At 41.2% G+C, this 23,663-nt stretch overlaps 1 protein-coding gene and 1 pseudogene across 4 annotated transcripts in view; both read right to left on the bottom strand.

Moving 5' to 3' along the window:
* Positions 1-480: 480 nt before the first annotated feature.
* On the bottom strand, positions 481-589 carry LOC144681213 (5S ribosomal RNA; annotated as a pseudogene).
* Positions 590-1,408: 819 nt separating this feature from the next.
* Positions 1,409-23,663, bottom strand: part of amd1 (adenosylmethionine decarboxylase 1) — a 42,204-nt gene continuing 19,949 nt past the window's right edge. For 2 of the 4 annotated variants that reach the window (XM_078542612.1, XM_078542615.1), the window contains exons 2-9: positions 21,665-21,751; positions 12,966-13,092; positions 12,333-12,435; positions 9,583-9,625; positions 8,922-9,066; positions 8,741-8,833; positions 6,819-6,974; positions 1,409-3,196 (exon numbers count right to left, since the gene is read on the bottom strand). In XM_078542612.1, coding sequence (XP_078398738.1) covers positions 3,056-3,196; positions 6,819-6,974; positions 8,741-8,833; positions 8,922-9,066; positions 9,583-9,625; positions 12,333-12,435; positions 12,966-13,092; positions 21,665-21,751 — 895 coding nt within the window. In that variant the 3' untranslated portion in view covers positions 1,409-3,055. The remainder of the gene's footprint in view (positions 3,197-6,818; positions 6,975-8,740; positions 8,834-8,921; positions 9,067-9,582; positions 9,626-12,332; positions 12,436-12,965; positions 13,093-21,664; positions 21,752-23,663) is intronic. The other 2 variants (XM_078542614.1, XM_078542613.1) reach the window with 2 other exon arrangements.

The raw sequence follows: 23,663 nt of genomic DNA, 5'->3' as shown, positions 1-23,663 counted from the left end.
TGCCTCCGCCACGCTTGCAGGCAGTCACGGCCTTCCGCACCTCAACCGCCCGTTGCGTCCACAAGCTTTTTCTCACCTCGCATTTGCTTCTTTGGCAACTCACTTTCAATCTGTGGGGCCCTCTCGCTCTTGATCCTTTTACCAGCGGGCACAGAGCTTCTTCCCTCTCTACTCTGCCCTGCCTTCAACTTAGGGAAAGCTCGCCCCGAGGCACAAGGGCGGCCCGACGTGCATGCGTCCGCGCCGATCACAGGCCGCCGAGCCCAGCTTCCCGAGCAGGCTCCACTCGAATGGCCCAGCAACGCCGGGGTAGCTGAATGTGCTGGCCGACCGGCCTGGCTACCTTCTCCCTGCCCGCAAACGAGCCGGGGCATGCGGACCACGCGGACAGCAGCAGCAGCAGCAAAAAGATTGCGCCTCCGTTGTGTGGCAGAGTGAATGTGGAGAGTGGTGACGTGAGCAGCCTCTGCTGGCAGCAAAAGCCTACTGCACCTGGTATTCCCAGGCGGTCTCTCATCCAAGTACTAACCAGGCCTGAGTCTGCTTAGCTTCCGAGATCAGGCGTTTTCAGACTAGTATGGCCGTAGGCACTTAGACATCTCTCAGCAACATATGGAAGTCACTGAATGTAAAGGGCATACTACAGCACCAAAGGATACCTAAAAACATAGACCATATAACTAATAAGTCTAAACAAGGGATTTAAGCAGATGCACAGGAATACAACATGCTTACACAGGTGAACAGAAACAAATCGCTACCCCTTAAATGGGTTGCTTTATTAAGGCTGATCCTTCCACATTGTCAATAGATTATACGAACTGTACACTTTTGTGCTCCAGATTAATGGAGAGATTTAGCACACAGCATCCCAAAGGAAATTAGTTCTAAACTGGACACAGAAAATGGAGTTAACATATTCCCAGTGCATCAGGATCATTCATTCTTTAGGGAATTCAGTAATATTACAAGCAATGAAGTTTCATTACAATCATAAGGTTGAAGTGTAGGTCTTCAATAAAGCACGGTGTTTATCATACCTCTGCAAAATGTACAGTGCAAAAGTTAATCCATCCCTTACCACAAAATAGATGAAAATAACACCTCCAATTCTTTGCTGCATGTAGAAATGTGGTAAAGATGCCCATGTGGGTGTTAGAAAAATGTTACTCAGCTCAAGCATTCCAAAGGGAACAAATTTAAACAATGACGAGAAATTTAAATATTCTACATTCCAAACACCATTGGTTTTTATTCTTCCAGATGTTAGTTGACTTGGTGCATGTCCAATGTTGTGCTAATTCTATACTTATCATATAAGACATCAGACTGATATTGAGTTTGGTGTGATGCAGCCGCACTGAAATACTGAACAATGGCCGAAACAGACATGGATGAAATTAGGAGATTCCATAAATCTTAATTTTATTGAAGCATCTTGTAGTACAGATAAAAGATTTCAGAACTAGAATTAAAATATTTTAAACAACTTGGCATAAAAGTTTTAATGGCGCCAAAATTTCCCCTTAACTGATAGAATTAACAGCACCAATGAGCAAAAATATCGTAATCTTTCACAGTAAAGGCTGCTAATCATTACTCAAATTACATTTCTCAAAATTAGAGCAACTGTTTTAGTTAACTGCAGTTTATATACAACAGCTCAATCCATACCAAAATGGAATTCAACATTGAGAGTCGAGGACCTGTGGATGCGCCTCAAGACTATATTTCTTTAATGTCTTTATTTTAAAAAAAAGTGATTGGTCCAAAAAACAGCTCGCAATCTTTATGGATTATTTATTTTTCAATGCCATAGTAACTCTGCAAATAAATTTGTTTATAAACTGGAATCTTATAATTAACAAAAATGTGGCAAATATACCAGCCACTTCAACAACCAGAATTTTGAAGATTTTAAATAGTTCCAAGCAAACCTAAGTTACACTATTCAAACATTTATGGGACAAATGCCACGTTGTGTTCCTATGCAAACTTATTGAAGTTCAGAAAGACAAGCCAGCCCAAATCACCAGAAAATCAGTAGGAATGGGCTAAAACCATCTCATCGTGATTTTCAGCACCAATAATAATACCCCATTTTACTAATTACTTTGTGGCTATGTTTGTTTCTATCTGTGCCCATACTATCTGAACATTCCCCAACAATTTATTTACAGATTAGTGTACTACCAAGTGATACAGCAGAAAATAGACAGGGTGTCTTGGGATTGTTCTCAATATCTGAATAAAGGTCGTTGCTGCTTAAACAAAACTGATTACAACTGATCTAATACAGTTTTACATTCTGTCTATTCACCTTTAATGAGGAACTCATACAAAACGATTTGGGTTGGGTGATCCCTGGCATGCTTAAAGTAGGATGTTCAACAGTCTTTACAGTCAATTCAAGTTTTTTATTCAATAAATCAAATGGAATGTGCCAAATTTTGTCTGCTGGAAACAAACTAGTTTTGGTAAAGAGGTATTAAACGAGAATATAACAAAAATCTCCCTGTTAAGAGTCTGATTAAACTCCTAACAAGTTATCCAGTGCAGTCTGGGCGTCTGGGAAATTGATCCATACCAACAAATAAAGAGTTCCCAATTCTTTCAAGGACATTTGACTGAAAGGAAACTAGTGAATAAACTGCTCTAAACAGGCCAGGGCTCACACCTAATGAGGACGAAAACCTTGTCTGTGGAGAATTTTTGGCGTCATCTGTAGAAAACCTACATACCGCGCATTTCTAACTTTGCAAGTGTTATATAACTGTAAACAATAAGCACTGAACTGCTCTACATGCACTTCAATATCACAGCAAGAATGGCCTAGCATAACTAAACAGAGAAAAGAGCGTTCATGCAAGATATCCAACTCTTTGTTACGAGAACGGTTACATTTCAAACTTGACACAATTCTATTATGGTTACATACAGGGCCTACAAAACTGATAAAATGGTGGCAGTGTGAAGTTTGGCCCTTGCTACCCTGAACTAGAGGATGGCCACCATTTACTTTGCACTTTTTTTTACGTTTTTTCATCTTTGCTATTCAACTCTGCTGTCTCTGACAATTCTTGACATAACTAGAAAAGACAAAATTGTAATCATTGAACTGGGCACACTGGCGATCGAGGCGCTTGAATCCTTCAATTTTCTGGGGAGAAGAAAATGAACCACGACATTTGGAGTTCTGTAATAAAATAGAGTGTATTACAACAAAGGTGTGTCAGGCAATTTAACTTCAATCACCTCAAAAATTGGTCCAACTGATGTCAAATACAAGTTCAATTGAAAAGAACATAGTAGTCATTGCATCTATTGAGTTGGAAGAGTTACAAAAATGGATCAGCTATCGAGAATAATAAACTGACAAGCTGGGTTTATTTTATTCATTCATAGGATGTGGAAATTGCTGCAATTACCCGTGAAGTGATGGTGATGGAGTCACCTTCTTGAACTGCTGCACTCAGTGTAGTGCAGGTACATGCAGGGGAGGGAGTTGCAGGCTTTTGACCCAGTGACAGCAAAGGAACAATATAGTTCCAGGTCAGGACTGTGTGGGGCTTGGACAATTAACTCACAGGTAGTGCTGTTCCAATGTGCCTGCTGCCCTTGTCGTTCTAGGTGGTAACTGTCATGTGTTTGGAAGGAGCTGCTACAGGAGCAGTGTTGCTGCAGTGAATCTTGTGGATGGGACACTCTACTGCCTCTGTGCTAATAGTAGAGGTAGCAAATGTTTAAGATGGTGGATGGGGTGCCAATCAAGCGTGTTTTTGTCCTGGATGGTGTTGCACTTCGAGTCTCGTTGGAGTTGCACTCATCCAGGCAAGTGGAGAGTACTCCTGATTTATGCCATGTAGATGGTGACCAGGCTTTGGGCAGTCAGGTGGTGAATTACTTGCTACAGGATTCCCAGACTCTGATCTGCTCTTGCCCGCATGGTATTTATACAGCTCTCTAGTCAATGGTAACCCCACAGGATGTTGATAGCGGGGGAATCAGCAATCGTAATGTCATTGAATGTCATGGGGAGATGGTTAGAGTTCTGAAGAGCAGCTATATTGGACTCAAAACATTAACTCTGTATCTCTTTCCACAGATGCTTCCAGACCTGAGTTTTTCCAGCACTTTGTTTTTATTTCAGATCTCCAGCATCCACAGTACTTTGCTTTTAGTATGGCTAGATTCAATCTTCTGTGAGATGGTCAATGCTTGGCATTCATGGATCAAACATTACTTGCCACACATCAGCCCAAGCCTGAATGTTGTCCAGATCTTGCTGCATTTAAGCGCAGACTGCTTCATTATCTGAGGAATTGCGAATGAAACTGAACACTTGTGCAATCAGTGCAAATCCTCACTTCTGAACTTATGATAGAGGGAAGGTCATTATGAAGCAGCCGAAGATGGTTTCGCCTCAAACTGTGTCCTGAGGAATTCCTGCAGCGGAGATGACTGGCCTCCAACAATCACAATCATATTCTTTTGCGCTAGGTATGACTCCAACCCGTGGAGAGCTTCCACTAACCCCCACCCGATTCCCATAAACCTGAATTTTGCTGGGGCTCTGAAGTCAAGGGCAGTCACTCTCACCTCACCTCTGGGATTCAGCTCCTTCATACAAGTTTGGACTTGGACTGTAATGTGGTCTGGTGTCAAGTGGCCCTGGCAATACCCAAACTGAGCAGTGAGCAAGTTATTACTAGGTATGTTCTGCTTGATAGCATTGCTGATGACAGGTTTGGATAAGGTAGACAAGGAAAAACTGTTCCCATTAACTGATAGAACAAGGACTAGGGACACAGATGTAAGGTTTTGCGTAAGAGATGCAGAGGGAACGTGAGTGAGTGGTAATGACCTAGAACTCTCTACAAAACGTAGGTGAGTGAAGCAGAAACAATGATTTCAAACGGAAATTGGATGAGCATTTGAAAGAATTAAACCTGCAAGGCTACAGGAATAAAGTGGGGGAGTGGGACTGACTGGATTGCTCCATGGAACATTGGTTGTAGGGCACGATTGAGGGGACAACTGCTCCCTGATTCGCCTGCGGGACAGCTCTCCAGAGGTTAGCAAGGATTTGGCATGGTCAACTGGGCAGGTTGCCCAGTGCCCTGGGTCCATCTGGTTTTATTCTTATTCAACATTTCCATAGTGGTTTGAAACATCTGAGTGATTTACTAAGCCATTTCAGAGCGCAGTTAAGAGTCGACCACATTGCTGTGGCTCTGGTTGGAGTCACATGTAGGTCAGATCAGGTAAGGATGGCAGATTTATTTAGAGGACATTACATTAATTACTCACTTACCGTCAGCATGCTCAAGGTTTTGTTATAATCTGATAAAATAGGGGGCATACATCCATTTAATGTTTTAAACATTTCGACGTTTATTCCCCTCCCTGTCCCAAGCTCTTATTGTTCAAGTCTCTGGTGTCCACCACATACCACTCTTCAGCTGCTACAGCATGGACGCCATCTCAGTCACTCCAAAAATAGGCGACAGGTGAGTGGAACCTTAGTTACATTTATATTTCTTTTATATTTATACTTTTTTTTATTTTGGAAGTTATTTCATTTAGGACTATAGAAGTTAGGAATGTACAGTATTTCAATTTATGTTTTAATACTGTTTTCGGACAAGGAATGTCCAAAACAACCTAACTACAGTTTTTACATTAGTTATATTGGGAAAATCTGATTCACTTAGCGTTTCGCTTAAAGTCACACTTTTCAGGGTTGCAACTGCAATGTTAAGCAAGGAATTATTGTAACTGATGGTTACACAATGTTCAGCACCATTCTAAAGGTGTTAGGAAGGCCTAAGAGCATTGTGGGTGTACCTACACCACAGGGTTCCACCTACACAGTTCAAGGTGGCAGCACATCACCACCTTCACAAGGGCAATTAGGGATGGGCAATAAATGCTGGCTTAGCCAGCAACGCCCACATCCCGTGTGCGAATAAATAAAAAAGATGGAGTTTCACAACAATTCCGTAGTTCCATAGCCATCATTTTTGAGACTAGCTTTTTATTCCAGGTTTGTCTAATTGAACTTAAATTCCCCCAGCTTTTGTGTTGGCATTTGAACTAAAGTCTCTGCAGCATTCGTCCAGGCCTCTGGATCGCTTGCCCAGTAACATTACAATATGCAGCTGTTGCTGTGAAATTGTTAACTCGTCAGAACCTAAAAATTCTGAACATTTCTCCAATTCAGATTACTGTAGAAAGCAGTATTTGGAAGAATCATTGGCGGGGCTCTGTTTAAAAAAAATGCATTCATTCTTGGGATGCGAGCATCACTGGGAAGGTCAGCAATTAATGCCGATCTCTAATTTTCCTGTTGTAGAAATTCAATACAATTGAATAGTTTGCTAGGCCACTTTGGAGAGCAGCTGAGAGGCAACCACATTGGTGTGGGCCTATATATCACTTAAGCTAGACTTGGTAAGGATAGCAGACTTGTTCCCTGACAGACATTAGTGAATTAATTGTGTTTTTACTGATACCAGCTTTTCATTTCCAGATTACAAATAGGAAGCAAGCGATTTCAAATTCTCAAATTGCTACGGTGGGATTTTAGCTTAAATGGTCTGGACTGCTGGTCTGGTACAATAACCAAAACATGGCCACACCCCCAGTCTTCTTCTAAAATAAGGTCATTTACCTGAAACATTAACTCTGCTTTCTCTCAGCACAGATGCTGCCAACCTGCTGATTACTTTCAGCACTTTTTGATTCTATTTCTATCTCAGCATGTAGCAGCTTGATTTTGTACCAACTCTGTTTTACAGCAAGGCCTAGAATCTCACCTGGTTAACAAAAAGGGTTGTGACAAATTTTCCTGGCTTGAAGACATCTACAACTTTTTTGATTAGATCATCGTAGGAAGTCTGGGCCAGGTTAGTCTCAAAACTAACATAGGAGAAGTCTGGTTCTGGGGTGATGTGAATTGTCCAGTAAGTCCCCTAAAAAGATAAAGCATTTAATGACTTGTTTTAGTTATGAGTTGTTTTAATGGTTCCATAGAAGAGATTCCAAAGCTAAATATTTCTCCTTTAGCAATACATATTATTTAGTACTTTGATCAGTAATCCATAACTGCCTAGTGAAATTTAAAACCTGTTCTTGAGGGGCATAGGGAGGGCACAAGGAAAACAGATTGCTACAGATTTCAATTGCTCAACTGCACCCCAAACCAAATATTCTTGTTTACCTTTCAGGAATTTGAGATCTCCACATCTTCATGCGGAAGGTATTAAAAATCCCATTTACGCACACCTGATAAGCAGCTAGGTCAGTAAAAACAGAAAAATTAAAGATGTTGGCTGCATTTTCAAAGGGCATGCTATACAGGCATCTAATTGTGGAACTCAAACCAGGTTTTAGCGTAGAAGTCCAGAGATAATTTCTCCAGGTTTGGGGGAGGAGGAAGAGTGAAGGAATAAGGAGCTAGTATTGAAGTTAAGAAGGGGTGTTAATATACTAGGAAAAACCCAGGTGATCCTAGAGAAAATTTTATTTAAAGCACCCGTCTGTAGCTTCAAAGAGAAAGATCCTTTCATTCTAGAAAAAACCCTCAATTCTGGTAGGATAGACAAATAAAAATCCACAATTCTTCAGAGCACTGTACATTGCAGCCAAGTATGGTTTTAACATTCAGGACATACATCCCATGAGTGAGCAGACCATTTTATGGTTACATTATCCACAAGATCAGGAGACATATGTTGTGGTTGTTCATCTACTTTGAAGTTCATTAAAACATAATCCCACATCCAAATAAAAAGGGACTTCATTTGTAAAACATACTTTAGCTCATGAGGCAAGATGAACCTCAAGTTTTTGATGGATTGCAACCTGAAAAAGTTTAAGAATCACCAATCTAGGCCATACCAATCTGTGTTTTTAAAAGTAGTAAACTTCCCAAAATGAGAAATATTTTAATTTACAGATAGTGAAGAATGTAAACCTTGAACAAATTGAACAGCCCATCTAAAGGGAGGCTACTTAATTTAAAGATAAGTAATTGTTATTGATGTTCACTGAATGCATTTCTCTTAACCAAATGACACATCAACACTCAATTTTATTAGTCAGTTAATCATTGAGTACAATAAACTAAGGCAAGCTCATGACCTGGCAATGTCCTCTTCAACTCTGGCAGGGAAGTACATACAATAGCCACCTGGCAAAGATAAAATACCAAACTACTGATCACTTGGGTCTCATTTTCATTTCCCCACTCTACCTGAGCCAGAGGAACAGATGATCTGAACCCAGGCTTCAGCCAGTCAGTTTTGGTCTACCAGAGGTGACTGTTAATTTTTTATTTCCCTGTAGAGCATTCAGCTTCCAATACAATTATTCCACGTTGTAATTACACCCAGAATCAAGCTCTCATTTTTTCCGAACTTGGATGAATCCACCCTTTTTAGAAAAAAACTGAACTAAAAGCAGATATTTTTAATCCTTCAGCTACACAAGTAACTAATCCTGAAAGCACAAAAAAAAATATTCTGGTAGCAATGTATCACCACTCAGGTTTGCTCAAATGCCTCCTAGCCCGAGCAGAATGATTATTCAGGAATAGTGCTGATTGGAGACTACCAACTTTGCCAGCCCTGCCCTAGCAAAAACCAGCATCTTTATGTGCAATGGGGAGGGGTGCAGGGAAGGAAGAGAAAGGAAGGGGGGAAAATAAAACACAGTTAAAGGCAGGACAGAAACTTACATCCACTTTCATTCCATTCATTGAATACCCACAAGGATCGAACAATGTGGCATCAATGACTGAACCTGGTATCAGGTCACGAATTCCACTCATCTAAAAAAAAGACACCATGTTTAAGACTCCATAGTTTTAAGAAAAGCCTTTTTTAAAAAAAGCTTTACAAAATTAATTTAGTACATACTCGAGTGACATCATTTACAGTAACACCATCTTTCATGAAGAACTGGTCCATGACAGCTGGATCAAGCTCGCTCATCAGAACCTCAAGTGTCTGATCCGGCTGTTTGATCCCACTATCCTCTGGCATATCCAGAGTGTAAAGATACCTGGATCAAACATAAATGACAATATTTGCATGAACGAAATGAACCTTTAAACTTAAAATTTCACAATTGATTTACATGCATTGCAAAATGCATTTTGTACGGCCCCCAATAATGAAGCTCCCAATTAGATCACAACAATTGATTTGTAAAACGGAGAATGAAACGTGACTGATTATGGTCTGGTTGTTAGTAGTCGACTGACTTCCAACACCAAGTTTGAAAAATAAAAATTGGAATTCTGAGGTAAAACTATTCAGTTTTCTTCAGGCTGGTCACAGCCTGTATTCACCTGTAACTAACCTAAGTTAACGTCACATCAACAGGGGGGGGGGCGAAAACGCTTGCAATGTCATATTTTACTTATTGCTAAAATTGTTCTTGTGCTGTTCTTTCCTTTGCTCTGATAAAAATTCCCTTAAACACCTCCTGAAAACAATTGTGGTATACGGTATAAGACAGAAGCATTAGATCCATGTTCAAAAGAAATTTGCAAAAGGAAAGCAGGTCTCATCTTACCAGCAATCAGAATTCATACGTCCCATGCAATAGGCCGCCCCATCTAGTATTGAATAAATGTTTGCAGTTAGAGATTATTGTAGTGAGAAAGTCTCTGATTTTCAATTTCAAAGCAGGCAAACTACTTTGCCAGTCATACTCCAAATTGAAGTGCTAAGCAAGACTGGCATGTGGTTGCAAGTTACCTCAAGATTTTCAATTGATGCAAGCACGCAATTGAAGAAATCAGTTATAGAAGTCTGAACAACTGCAAGTTCTAGAAGCAAAATACCAAGGATGCCGGAAATAAAAAAAAAATGAACAGAAAATGCTGGAAATGTATGACGAGAGAAACAGAGTTAACGTTTCAGGTCTGTAACCTTTCATTAGTATGTGCCTGAAATTTTAACTCTGTTTTTCTCTCCACAAATGCTGTCTGACCTACTGAGTATTTCCAGCCTTTTCTGTGTTTATTGCAAGTTCTCTTCCTTGGATATAAACTGTTCAGCCACCCTGCTGAAAGGAAATCCAAAACAGATTTGGGCAGTTTCAGAGTTCAAATCTGGAAGCAGAACCACCCATGGGAGGGGTAAGCAATTAGGGGAGTGGGTGGATGAAGGTTAGACAATGACCTTTAATTTCTGGATTTAAATCAGTTGGGTAAAAACCCCCACTGCTAGTACTAGCAACCAAACATGAACTCATTTCTAGCAGGCATGGGCCAATAGCACAAAACTGTCCCTAAATCAGCACAGTTTCTCAGTATCATTCGAAGACCACAGTATGTTTGATGTGCAAAATGGAAAAATGTCATACTGGGAAGGTGTGCTTTAACTCTGCCTTGATTCACGCTATTTCCGACACAAGAATCCTTGACTAACCCTTGACCCTCACCATCCTTGCACGACTACTACTTTTCCTCTCCAAAAGACCTTGAGCATGTTGCTGCCTTCTACATCCACGCCAAACTGTCCCAAAACTCAATATTTGAATCCTCCAATCAGGTTTTTGCCTCTGCTACAGTAGCAAACAGCTCTCAAAGTCACAAATGACAACTTATGCAACCGTGACAGAGGCCAACTTTCTCTCCTCGTCCTTTTCGACTTGACTGTAGCCTTGAACAAGGTTGCCCACACCATCCTTGTCCAAAGCCTCTCTACTTCAGGTAGGCGGAACTATATTCACCCGGTTCCATCCAGAAATAGGCAAGAGTATCATTTGCAATGGCTTCTCTTCCTGCTCACACGCCATTACCTCTGGTGACTCCCATTAATCTGTCCTTGGCACCCCGCTATTTCCCACTGACATGCTGCTCCTTGGCAACATCATCTGAAATCGCAGCACCAGTTGTGTGTGTGCTGACGATATCCAGCTCTACCTCACCAGCACCTCCCTCAACTTCTCCACTGTCGTGAAATTATCGGCTGCTTGTCTGACATCCAATACTGGGATTAGAAATTTTCTCCAATTAAATATTGGAAAGATCAAAGTCATTATCTTTGGTCCCTGCTCCAAACTCTGTTCCCTAGCTACCGACTCCATCCTCTCTCCCCGGCAACTGAGGGTGAACTAGACAGTTCACAATCATCCTGCCATATCTGACCCAGACTGACCACACACCCATGCCATCACTAAGACTGCCTATTTTCACCTCTGAAGCACCGTCTGACTCCACTCCTGCCTCAGATCATCTGCTGAAACTCTCATTCATGCCATTGCTACCTCTAGACTTCACTATTTAAACACATTCCTGACCAGCCTCCACCATTCCTCCCTCCATAAACTTGAAGTCATCCAAATCTCTGCTGCTCATGACCGTACTCATCCAAGTCCCATTCACCTCTCACCACTGTTCTTGCTGACCACATTGGCTCCTGGCTAAGCAGTGCTTTGCCTTCAAAAATCCCATCTTTGTTTTCAAATTGCTCAATGCAATGGCCTCCTCATCTCAGCAATCTTCACCAGCCCCACAACCCTCAAATATCTGCACTCATCTAATTCTGGCCCCTGATTTTAACTGCTCAACCATCAGAGGCTATATTTATAGCTGCCTAGGCCATAAACTCGGGATTTCTATTCCTAAACCTCTCTGCCTCTTAAGGTTTTCTTAAAACCTACCTCATTGCCCAAGCTTCTGGCCATCTGCCTTATCGTCACCTTGTGTGGCTCACTGTCAAATTTTGCTTTATAATGCACTTGTGAGGTGTATTTATTTTATATGGAGATATACATAGGGATATTTTATGTTAAAGGTACTACATAAATACATGTTGTTGTATGTTGACATTGGTTGCTTAAAATGAAAGTTGTGTCATTTTTCAGTTCTACTATTCCTCATTTGACGCACAAAAAAAGTACAACTGACTGATTCAATCACAGGCAAGGGCTCTTAAGTAATCCTGTCAGAACTGCACAAGTGGGGGTTGGGTGAGGATAGGATCATGTTCAGCTGAAATGCTCTTATGGCAAAATTGCTTCACATTACTGTGGAGAGTCTATGACCAAAAGTGAAGTGTCAGATGGCTGCAGCCCTGTGGAATGCTTAGGAAAGCACTTTTAGGAGGGAGCGCATTAGAAAAAGGCATATATGGCATTTACCTTAAAGTCTGTTACATAACCTCTAGCATTCAATAATTCCGTGAAAAGGTTTGCATGTTATCTTGGTGAACTTCCAACTTAATAGTTCCACCATAATCCCCCACTTTAGACACATTCAAAATTCTAAAATAGATTCAGCACTGTAGCCAATGAAATTTTCAAAAAATACTTACTTGGGAACACCATATCCAGAAATTCTACCTCTTCCTGAAAGTTCCTATGTGGGTATTCCTGATGTGCTGGCTTCACAAAGTTTTTGCGGGAATAGAAGAAATCCTGTTTATTAAAAGACACATGCAGAGTTTTCCATTAAATGAATTTAAAGCATAACTAGATCAGCATTGGCTGCATTAAAATTGGCAATTAAATAGTTAGCAATTTTCCAGCACAGCCATTTGCTTGCTTTAACACCAGTGAAGGAAAGGCATGTAGTGTTACCTTCTGAGAATGTGCCAATGTCAGTTTGTTTTTCAAACAGAACACTTGGCTACAGTCAGGAGGTTCTAGAGTCTGGGCAGAAAACTCAAAAATTTGGGCACAAGTGATTTAAGGGATTTAAAGTAGGGAATCTCTGAATTGTGAAGCACGTCAATTATACGATTTTACATCAAGACCACATTATTAGAACAAAATCATTACAAATAAATCTTGACAGATATTCACACTGTTTTCTCCCTGTATATGCAGAATTATTAATTATTTGCATTTCACAATTTTGTGTAAACGTCACCCTAACTTTTCAATTGCTAATCATATCTAATACACAAGTACAAGACCTACATGCGCCACAGAAAGTTGAAAGTTACCTGAATGGAATCAAAGCCGCAGTACTCACGAGCAAGTTCCAACAGGGGCTCCAGTGCTTGCAGTAAGAGGGTGGTACCGCATGTCTTCAAAATGAAACGTCTCTTGGAGACAAACATGCTACTCTCACTGTAAAACAGTTAAGATTAAAAAGTTTATCCCCTTCCCATCACAATTCATAGGATTGAGAGCCTCAGTGGCAGCTTAAACAGGTCATCTTCATGACCAAGCATGAATGTTATACTGAACTACTGCCAAGAGTAGCCTGACCTACATTTAACTCCCTGCCTTTTTTAAATTTGTTCATGGGATATGAGTGTTGCTGGCTGGGCCAGCATTTATTGCCCATCCCTAATTGCCCTCGAGAAGGTGGTGAGCTGCCTTTTTGAACCGTTGAAGCTCATGTGGTGTAGGTGCACCCACAGTGCTGTTAGGGAGTTCGAGGATTTTGACCCAGCAATAGTGAGGGAACGGCAATATATCTCCAAGTCAGGGTGGCGAGTGGCTTGGAGAGGAACTTCCAGGTTGTGGTGTTCCCATGTATCTGCTGCCCTTGTCTTTCTAGATGGTAGTGGTCATGAGTTTGGAAGGTGTTGCTTATGGAGTCTTGGTGAGTTCCAGCAATGCATCTTGTAGATGGCACACACTGCTGCCACAGTGCATTAGTGGTGGAGGGAGTGAATGTTTGTAGATGGGGTGCCAATCAAGCGGGCTGTTTTGTCCTGCATGGTGTCAAGCTTCTCGAATGTTGTTGGACCTGTAGCAACAGAGGGAGCTACAAGTTTCTCGTCTGCCCCAAAACAGAATTTGCTGGAAGGTGGTGCTTCAAATCCACATACTTTCGCCAAGATCCTGTTTCGCCACAATACACTAGTGGGAGTAGTTTATTGCCACCCCTAACAGTAGATATATCATTGGACAGAGCATTAAAGAAGAAATTATTGGAGCTTGTAACAAAAGCTGTGGGCGACTTTAATCTTCATATAGATGAGATCAATCAAATTGACAAAGGTTTGTAGAATGCTTTCATGACAGCTTCCTGGGCAATATGTTGTGGAACCAAGTAAGGATAAAGCTAATTTAGATCTCATATTGTGTAATGCTAATTAGCAATCGCATTGTAAAAGATCCACTGGGAAATAGTGATCATAATACAATTGAATTCCATACTAAGTTTGAAAACAACATACTCCAACCACAAATGAGAATCTTAAACTGAAGTGAATTACATAGATATGAAAGGAGAGCTGGCTAAGATTGATTAGATAAACAGACTGAATGGTATGGCAATAAATAAAACAGTGGGAAACATTTAAAGAAACAATTCAAACAGTTCAACAATACATTTCATTGAAGAACAAATACTCAGCGAAAAAATCTATCCGTGGCTTACTAAGGAAATTAAAGATTGTATTACATTAAAAGAGGCTTAAAATATTGCAACTAATAGTAGTAAGTTGGAGGATTAGGAGTGTTTTAGAAACCAAAGGGGCACCAAAAAGTTGATAAAAGGATAATAATAGAATAGAATACTAGCCAGGCATATTAAAAACAGATTGCAAGAGCTTTTACAAGTATATAAAAAGGCAGTGAGTAGCTAAAGTAAATGTTGGTACATTAAAAAGCAGAGACAGCAGAAACTATCATGGGGAATGAGGAAATGGCAGAAACATTTGAGAGAGAGAGAGAGAGAGAGTCTGGCTTCACAAAGGACACAAGTTACATACCAGAAATAGAGGGTAACCTAGGACTAATAAAGAGTGAGAAAATTAAGGTAATTAACAGAGAAAAAGTACCGGATAAACTCAAGAGACTAAAATCCGACAAACCCCCAGAACCTGATGGCCTACATCCTAGGGTTCTAAAAAAGAGCTGCAGAGATAGTGAACGTGCTGGCTATGATTTTCCAAAACTTCCTAGGTTCTGGAATGGACCCAGCAGACTGGAAGCTAACACATGCAACACTGCTATTCAAGGGGAGAGAAAAAAACAGAACTACAGTCAACTAGCCTAATATCAGTCATCAGAAAAGTGCTAGAATCTATTAAGTCTTAAAAATGCACTTAGTATAGTGTAGTATGATTAGAACAAGTCAACAGTTTTACAAAAGAAAATCCTGCTTGACAAATTTATTAAAGGTTTTTCTGGGTGTAACAAGTGGGTAGATAAAGGGGAACCAGTACATGTAGTATACTTGGATTTCCAAAAGGCATTTGATAAGGTGCCACATAAAACGTTAATACAGAAGGGCTCATGGAGTTGGGGGGATGATATATTAGCACAGGTAGAGGATTGGTTAATGCAGAGGAAGCAGAGAGTAGTGATAGATGGGACTTTTTCCAGCTGGCAGACTGTGACTAGTGGAGTGCCGCAAGAATCAGTTGCTGGGGCCTCAGCTATTTACAATCTACATTACTGACTTAGAGGAAGAGAGAGAGCAAGTTTGCTGATGATATAAAGGTAGGTAGGAATACAAGATGTGAGGAGGACACAAAGAGGCTGTAAAGCTATAGAAAGATTAAGTAAGTGGGCAACAAGGTGGCAGATGGAGTATAATATGAGGTCATCGACAATGGCCATAAGAATAGAAACGCAGAATACTTTTTAAAAGGCGTGAAACTTGTAACTGTTGATGTTCAGAGACTTGGATGTACTTGTACAAGGAACACAAAAAGTTAAGCATGCAGGTACAGCAAGCAATTAGGAAAGCAAATGGCATATTGATCTTTATTGCAAGGGGATTAGAGTACAAGAACAAGGAAGTCTTGCTACAATCGTATGGGGCTTTGGTGAGACCATGCCTGAAATACTGTGTGCAATTTTCATCTCCATATTTAAGAAAGGATATACTTGCATTGGAGGCAGCACAGTGACGGTTCACTAGATTGGTCCCTGTGATGAGGGGGCTGTCCCATGACAAGAGGCTGGATAAATTGGTTCTATTTTCTCTGGAGTCCAGAAGAATGAAGGTGATCTCACTGAAACATTCAATATTATGAAGAGGCTTTTGGCTGGGATATCAGAACATATTTTCAGGATAAGGGGCCAATCATTTATGACTGAGATGAGGTTAAATGTCTTTGCTCAAAGGGTTGTGAATTTTTGGAATTCACTACCCCAACAGGGTTGTGGATCATTGAAGATATTGAAGACCAAGACAAACAGGTTTCAGGGGTTATGGAGAGCGGGTGGGAAAGTGGAGTTGAAACCCAAGATCAGTTGTAATCATACTGAATGGAGTGTGGCCTCGAGGGACTGCATTGTCTACTCTGGGATCCTATTTCTGACATTCAATACTCGAAATCATGTGTTATCAATCACAGGACATAAGTTCAAGGTGAGGGACAGGAGGTTTAGGCGGGGGGATGTGAGGAAAAACTTTTTTACCCAGAGGGTGGTGATGGTCTGGAATGCACTGCCTGGGAGGGTGGTGGGGGCAGGTTGCCTCACATCCTTTAAAAAGTACCTGGATGAGCACTTGGCACATCATAACATTCAAGGCTATGGGCCAAGTGCTGGTGAATGGGATTAGGCAGGTAGGTCAGGTGTTTCTCATGTGTCGGTGCAGACTCGATGGGCTGAAGGGCCTCTACTGCACTATGAGATTCTGTGATTAAATAATACAAACAATTCTTGTGGGTGTTGATTACTGAGAAAGATTCAGCTTCAAGCCCAGCAGACAAATATCAACTGTTCCCAAACTCTGAAGTACATCTCCTAACCCATGATGACTCAATATATAAACAAGCCACATAGATTAAAGAGTCATACTCGAATGGAAGAGGTTTTTCTTTCTTTGATGGGACGCGAGTATTGTTGGCAAGACCAGCATTTGCTACTATCTCTAATTGCCCTGAGAAAGTGATGGTGAGCTGCCTTCTTGAACCGCTGCAGCCCATCTGGTGTAGGTACACTCAGAGTGCTGTTAAGTTTCAGGATTCTGACCCAGAAACACTGAAGGAATAGTGATTTAGTGCCAAGCCAGGATGGTGTGTAGTTTGGAGGGGAATTTGCAGGTGGTGTTCCAACATCTGCTGTCCCTGTCCTTCTAAGTGGTAGAGGTCTCGCCGTCAAAGGGGCTAATGCTCACTTTAACTACTCTCTTCCTTTTTACTGCAACATTTTTCAATCTTTATAAATGCTGGAGTGTGCTGTAAATAATTGTTGAGCCATGACCTCCACTGTTTGTGAAATTTGGCCACTTTGGTGACACACAGTAAATGCTTATCTCCTGTGAAAGCATAACCTACATGAGCCAGCACCCTGATACATCTCATACATTTTGCAAAGATATTTAATAGTAGTGAAGACACCTGATGCTTGCTCCAGTGTATTGCTTTGCCTCTGCCACACCCAGCTTAAGGTTGCTCATCCTTTGACTATATCACTATACACTTCCTCACCCCACCCAACACTGCGTACCTGGAGGCCTGCTTTTGATCAAATTATACAGCGTAAAACCAGTTCTGTATAAAATTATTATAAGTACATCAGAAAGCTTCCCAAATGTACATTAAAATTACAGTTATTCAGTGTCCAGATACCTTCACCAGGATAGGTTTTTCGCTTTATTATCCAAAAAAAGCCACACTTAACATTTTAGTCAGACTATACAGTATGCCAAAACTGCTTCAAAAAACATGCTACATATCGGCGAGGTGACATGCTGACTTTGGAAATAATCCAGTTGTCAGCCAAATGATTACACAGCAATGATGGACAATAAACCAAGGTCAATGCTGCCTTAAGCTTCGCCTATTTTTAGTTATGAACCCATGAACTAATTAAATAAGGCTACAGCTATATTGTAGCTACTGAGTTAGGCTTAATTTGTAGTCAGGTTATATAATCAAGACTCTTACAAGCAGGGGAGCACAAGCTTACAAGAGTTGAGTGTAGTTCTCAACTGGGGAATCTTAAATATACTCCAAGTACCCAAACTCATTCAATAAACTTTGTTTAAAACAAATGAAGTACCCATGAAGTTCAAGTGGCCCGACACATTCATGAACATATTTAAAATTAGACTTAATATGTTACTCTTTTTTTATTCGTTCACAGGGTGTGGGCATCACTGGCTAGGCAGCACTTATTGCCCATCCCTAATTGCACTTGAGGGGGTGGTGGCCAGCCACATCTTGAACTGCTGCAGTCCATGTGTCGCCGGTACATCCACAGTGCTATTAGGGGGGGGGGTTTCCAGGATTTTGACCCAGCAACAGTAAAGGAACAGCGATATATTTCCAAGTCAGGATTGTGTGGGGGTTGGAGGGAAATTTGCAGGTGGTGTTCCCATGCATCTGCTGCTCTTGTCCTTCTAGGTGGTAGAGGTCACGGGTTTGACAGGTGCTGTCAAACGACCTTGGTGAGTTGCTGCAGTGTAGATGATACACACTGCTGCCACTGTGTGTCCGAGGTGGAAGGAGTGAACATTGGAATTGGTGAATAAGGTGCCAATCAAGCAGCTGCCTTGTCCTGGATGGTGTCGAGCTTCTTGATTGTTGTTGGAGCTGCACTCATCCAGGGAAGTGGGGAGTATTCCATCACACTCCTGACTTGTGCCTTGTAGATCATGGACAGGTTTTGGGGAATCAGGTGGTGAGGTACTTGCTGCAGAATTCCCAAGCCATTGAATTGCTTTAATAGTCACAGAATTAAATGGCCAGTTCAGTCCAGTTTCTGGTCAAAGGTAACCCCCAGGATGTTGATAGTGGGGGATTCAGTGATGGTAATGCCACTGAATGTCAGAGGGAGATGGCTTGATTCTCTCTTGGAGATTTGCCTGGCACTTGTGTTGTGCAAATGTTGCATATCGCTTATGGCCCGAGTTTGGATATTGTTCATATTGACCAGAGATAAAATAACATTCCAAATACAATGCTGAAAATCCAGGAAACACACCCAATTGAAATCACCAGATGATCCAGGTTCAAAGAGTTAAGAGCTGCAGAGTAACTACAAGTTTGATGTCTCCCAAAATGCTTTCATGTGTTTTATTTTTAAAACACATTCAAATTATTTACAATTCCCCAACTGTCATCTGATCTCATGTTTCTCAATTTTCAGATTAATTCAAATAGTTATGATGCACTAAATAACCTGGTATTTTGCACCCTAGGGTATTTCAACTATTCAGACAATACCCAAGTTTCATTAAATCCCTGACCTATGACAGGCAGCATTGCCAGCCAAGCAGCTAAAATTTAGAAATGGGACATATACCATGGTTAAGTAGTTAAAGTCCATATCTTGCCGCAAATGGAAACAGACTACTTCAGCATCTGAAGAATCACGACCAGTGCTAAAGGTTGCATAGTGAACACCCCCACTTCTGACATTATGATGGAGGGAGGGTCATTAATGGAGTAGCTGAAGATGGTTGGACTTAGGACACTACCCTGAGGAATGCCTGCAGCAGTGTCCTAGGATTGAGATGACTGACCTCCAACAGCCACAACCATCTTCCTTTGTGCTACGTGTGACACCAAACAATAGCGAGTTTTCGCTGATTCCAACTGACTCCAGTTTTGCTAAGGCTCCTTGATGCCAAACTCACTCAAATGCTGCCTTGATGTGAAATGCAGTCACTCTCACCTCACCTCTGGAGTTTAGCTCTTTTGCCTATGTTTGAACCAAAGCTATAATGAGGTCAGGAGCTGAGCAGGCCTGGTGGAACCCAAACTGCATGTCAGTGAGCAGGTTATTGTTGAGCAAGTGCTGCTTGATAGTGTTGTTGATGATCCTTTCCATCACTTTACTGATGATCAAGAGTAGACTGAGGGGATGGTAATTGGCCGGGTTGGATTTGTCCTGCCTTTTCTGGACAGGACATACCAGGGCAACTTCCCACATAGCTGGGTAGATGCCATTTGAAGCTGTACTGGAACAGCTTGACGAGGGATGCAGCTAGCTTTGGACAACAAGTCTTCAGTACTATTGCCGCACTATTGTCAGGGTCCATAGTCTTTGCAGTATTCAGTGCCTTCAGCCTTTTCTTGATATCATGTGGAGCGAATCGAATTGGCTGAGTGGCACCTGGATGCTGGGGGCCTCCGGAGGAAGCCGAGATAGATTATCCTCTTGACACTTTTGGCTGAAGTCGGTTACGAATGCTTGGCCTTATCTTTTGTACTGAGGTGAGGGGCTCCGCCATCATTTAGGATGGGGATATTCATACAGCCTACTCTTTTGGTTAGTTGTTTAATTGTCCACTACTATTCATGACTGGACGTGGCTGGACTGCAGAGCTTAGATCTATCTGTTGGTCGTGTATTTGCTTAGCTCTCCTATTGCATGCTGCTTTGGCTGTTTGGCATGCAAGTAACTTCACAGGGCTGACAACTCATTTTCAGGTATGCTTGGCGCTGTTCCTGGCAGGCCCTCCTGCACTCTTCACTGAACCAGGGTTAATCCCCTGGCTTGATGGCAACGATGGAGTGGGGAATATGCAGGGCCATGAGGTTACATATTGTGGTCGAGTACAATTCTGCTGATGCCGTGGGCCATCAGTAGGTCATGGATGCCCAGTTTTGAGTTGCTAGATCTGTTCAGATAGTGGTAGTGCCACACAACATGATGCAGGGTATCCTCAATGTGAAGACAGGAGTTCATTTCCACAAGGACTGTGTACGCCGGTCACTAATACCAATAACGTCATGGACAGATGCATCTACGGCAGGTAGATCGGTGAGGATGAGGTCAAGTGGGCTTTTCCCTCTGCTGGCTCTCTCATCACCTGTCGCAGACTCAGTCTAGCAGCTATGTCCTTTAGGACTCGGCCAGCTCAGTCAGTAGTATTGTTACAGAGTCACTCTTAGTGATGGATATTGAAACATTGAAGTCTGTGCCCTTGATTAATTATTTAAATTAAAATTCCTTCAGCTGTTGTGGTGGGATTTGAACCCATGTCCCCAAAGCATTAGCCTGGGCCTTTGGATTGCTAGTCCGGTAACATCACCACTACTCCACCACCTCCACTTGACACTTTATGCAGTGTCAAGTTGAATAAACAGACTTAATGTGGTGCTGAAGTAGCAAGGCTCCCAACTTTCTTTTGTAAAGAAATGGACACCCCTCAATTCAGAACAAGCGTCATTACTCAATGCTCAAAATTAAGCAAAAACGCTTCTCAGATAAAGTCCACCTATGCTTTATAACTCAGTTATGTTAGTCATAAGGTCACCAGAGATAAAATAACATTCCAAATACAATGCTGAAAATCCAGGAAACACACTAGATGATCCAGGTTCAAAGAATTAAGAGCTGCAAAGTAACTACAAGTTTGATGTCTCCCAAGTTGCTTTCATGCATTTTATTTTTAAAACACAATCAAATTATTTACAATTCCCCAACTAATGATCGGATTTCATGCTTCTTAATTTTCAGATTAATTCAAATAGTTATGATGCACTAAATAACCAGGTATTTTGTCCTTAAGTATTTTAACTATTCAGACAATACCTAAGTTTCATTAAATCCCTGATCTATGACCGGCAGCACAGCCAACCAAGCAGCTAAAATTTGGAAATGGACACATATACCATGGTTAAGTCGTGAAAGTTAAATTTGCACCCTTGCATTTTTTCCTCACCCTATATTTCACATCCTAAATATTGCTCTTGCAACAATAATCTGTGGTTATCCAACCTATATCCTATCCAATTCTAAATAAGTTCATACAAAATATCAAATATTCAAATACCTGAGTATATAGGCTTCCTGCCTGTCTGTCTTTGTCACACTTATGATCAAACAATGCACATTTTCCAATAGCTTGTCCCACTCAAACCTACAAAAAAAAGAAACTTTCATTAGTCTTGGAAAGATTCCTAAAGTGACAACTCTTGTGTTACACAAATTACACAATATCCAGTAGATTTCACCCAAACGAAACAAAATGAAGCTCCAAACTAAGCATTTTAATATGCTTCAAGCTTTGCACAACAATCAACTTAAAAGAAAAGCAATGTAGCATATTGAACTAATTTGACTGGATACCTTACATCCAGGACAAAAGGTCATAGGGAGAACATTGTAAATGTTCTGATCTGTTGTATGCATATCACACAGATGCTAATGAGTTGGTGATTTATATTGGTTTGTTTTGCAAATAATTTTTGCACTTCAGGAGTTACAACGTTGAACAGGAATGGAACAAGTTATGAATTTCAAGTGGACTGGTCTGGTAACAGGGTTTAGTTTCTCAAGCAACAGCATGGTGGAAGCAACCAAGGACAAAATTGTTTTAGATCTAGTTTTGTGCAATGAGGCAGGGTTAATTAGTAATCTCATAGTAAAATATCCTCTGGGAACGATGATAATACAAGTAAATCCATATTAGGTTTGAAAGCAACATACTTGAGTCCAAAACAACAATCTTAAACTTGAACAATGTCCATTACATAGGTATGAGGGGAGAGCTGGCTCAGGTTGATACATAAACACTGGGAAACATTTAAGGAAATGATTCAAAATATTCAATATATTGCATTAGAAAACAAAATTAAGATCCACCTGCATCTTACGAGGAAAGTTAAGGTTGGTATTAGATTAAAAGAGGCTTATAATAGTAGGAGGGTCTGGTACATAAAGGATTAATGTGGGACAGTACCACCCACAGAGTAATGTAAGATGACACATGACTCAGAGCTAGGGCCAGTCTGGAGATGGACACAGCTGGGTTAAGACCTTGAATGGGGTCTGCTCCCTACCTGTACCTTGTGCTGAAAATATGTACATAGTTATGAGTTGTTAATAAAGACTTGCTGTTGACATACTCCAGGTTGGAAGCCTACTGCATGGTGCTCGAAGTAGGATTCTTCACGGTGGCAGTCTTGGGATTAAAACACCCATCCTCACAAGAATGCTGAGAAACTAAGAGAAAGGGCACCTTCAATGGATTCTGTGAACTTAACTCCCAAGTGAAGTTACAGGCGCTAAGAAAATTCACCAGAAACGGAAAAGCTCCAGAGACACAAGGGCCTGAAAGCAGATAAGAAAGGTAGAAGTTTTACTCAAGACTCCATTGCATCCCCTTTGGAAGTCCAGCTTCAGCAAACAGCGCTCGCAGCCTGCAAGGGTGTGATAGGCCAGCTAGCCCTGATAAACCTCTTTTTAGGTTGTTCAGTCAGAAGCACCATTTGAAACGACTCGCTGCTAAACCCAATTCCAGACTCCCAGTCTCGGTGCGTGGATCCTAAGCCCAGCAAGAAGAAAAAAATCATAAATAATTCATTTTGTCTGCTCAGGTTTGTAAACAGTAAGCCGCAGTTCTTTTTACAAGAGCTCCGACTCAACGCCATACCGCCAAATTAATTAAGTCGACAGCTAGCTGACCTCTGCTGCCAATGCAGTCCCTTCTTCAGGCAGAAGTGCGTCGCTGCCATTTTCAAAAGTCGGCCAAAAACTGGATCCTTTTGTTCAGGAACAACCAGCAATGCCATCTTGGAAGCCTGCAATCTCTTAAAACTATACTCATACTTCTTAAAATCTTCAAAAATGATTGCAATTCCACACTTCCAGCTCCACCTATGGCCCAGTCACACAATTGGAGCCTTTGGAGGAGAAGATTTTGAAGATACAGTGTTGCTGCAGGTCTCAAAAAAATCAGAGGCAGAATAAGTTAGTACACTTCTTTACTTGATTAGGCCAATAGCAGACAACATCACTGCACAAGCTATTGGAGAATCATCTAATAGATC

The sequence above is a fragment of the Cetorhinus maximus genome, chromosome 5 (genome assembly GCF_964194155.1).
Source record: "Cetorhinus maximus chromosome 5, sCetMax3.hap1.1, whole genome shotgun sequence".
Classification (NCBI taxonomy): domain Eukaryota; kingdom Metazoa; phylum Chordata; class Chondrichthyes; order Lamniformes; family Cetorhinidae; genus Cetorhinus; species Cetorhinus maximus.
The sequence above is the reverse complement of the archived record's forward strand: the minus strand, read 5'-3'. Positions and strand labels throughout refer to the sequence as shown.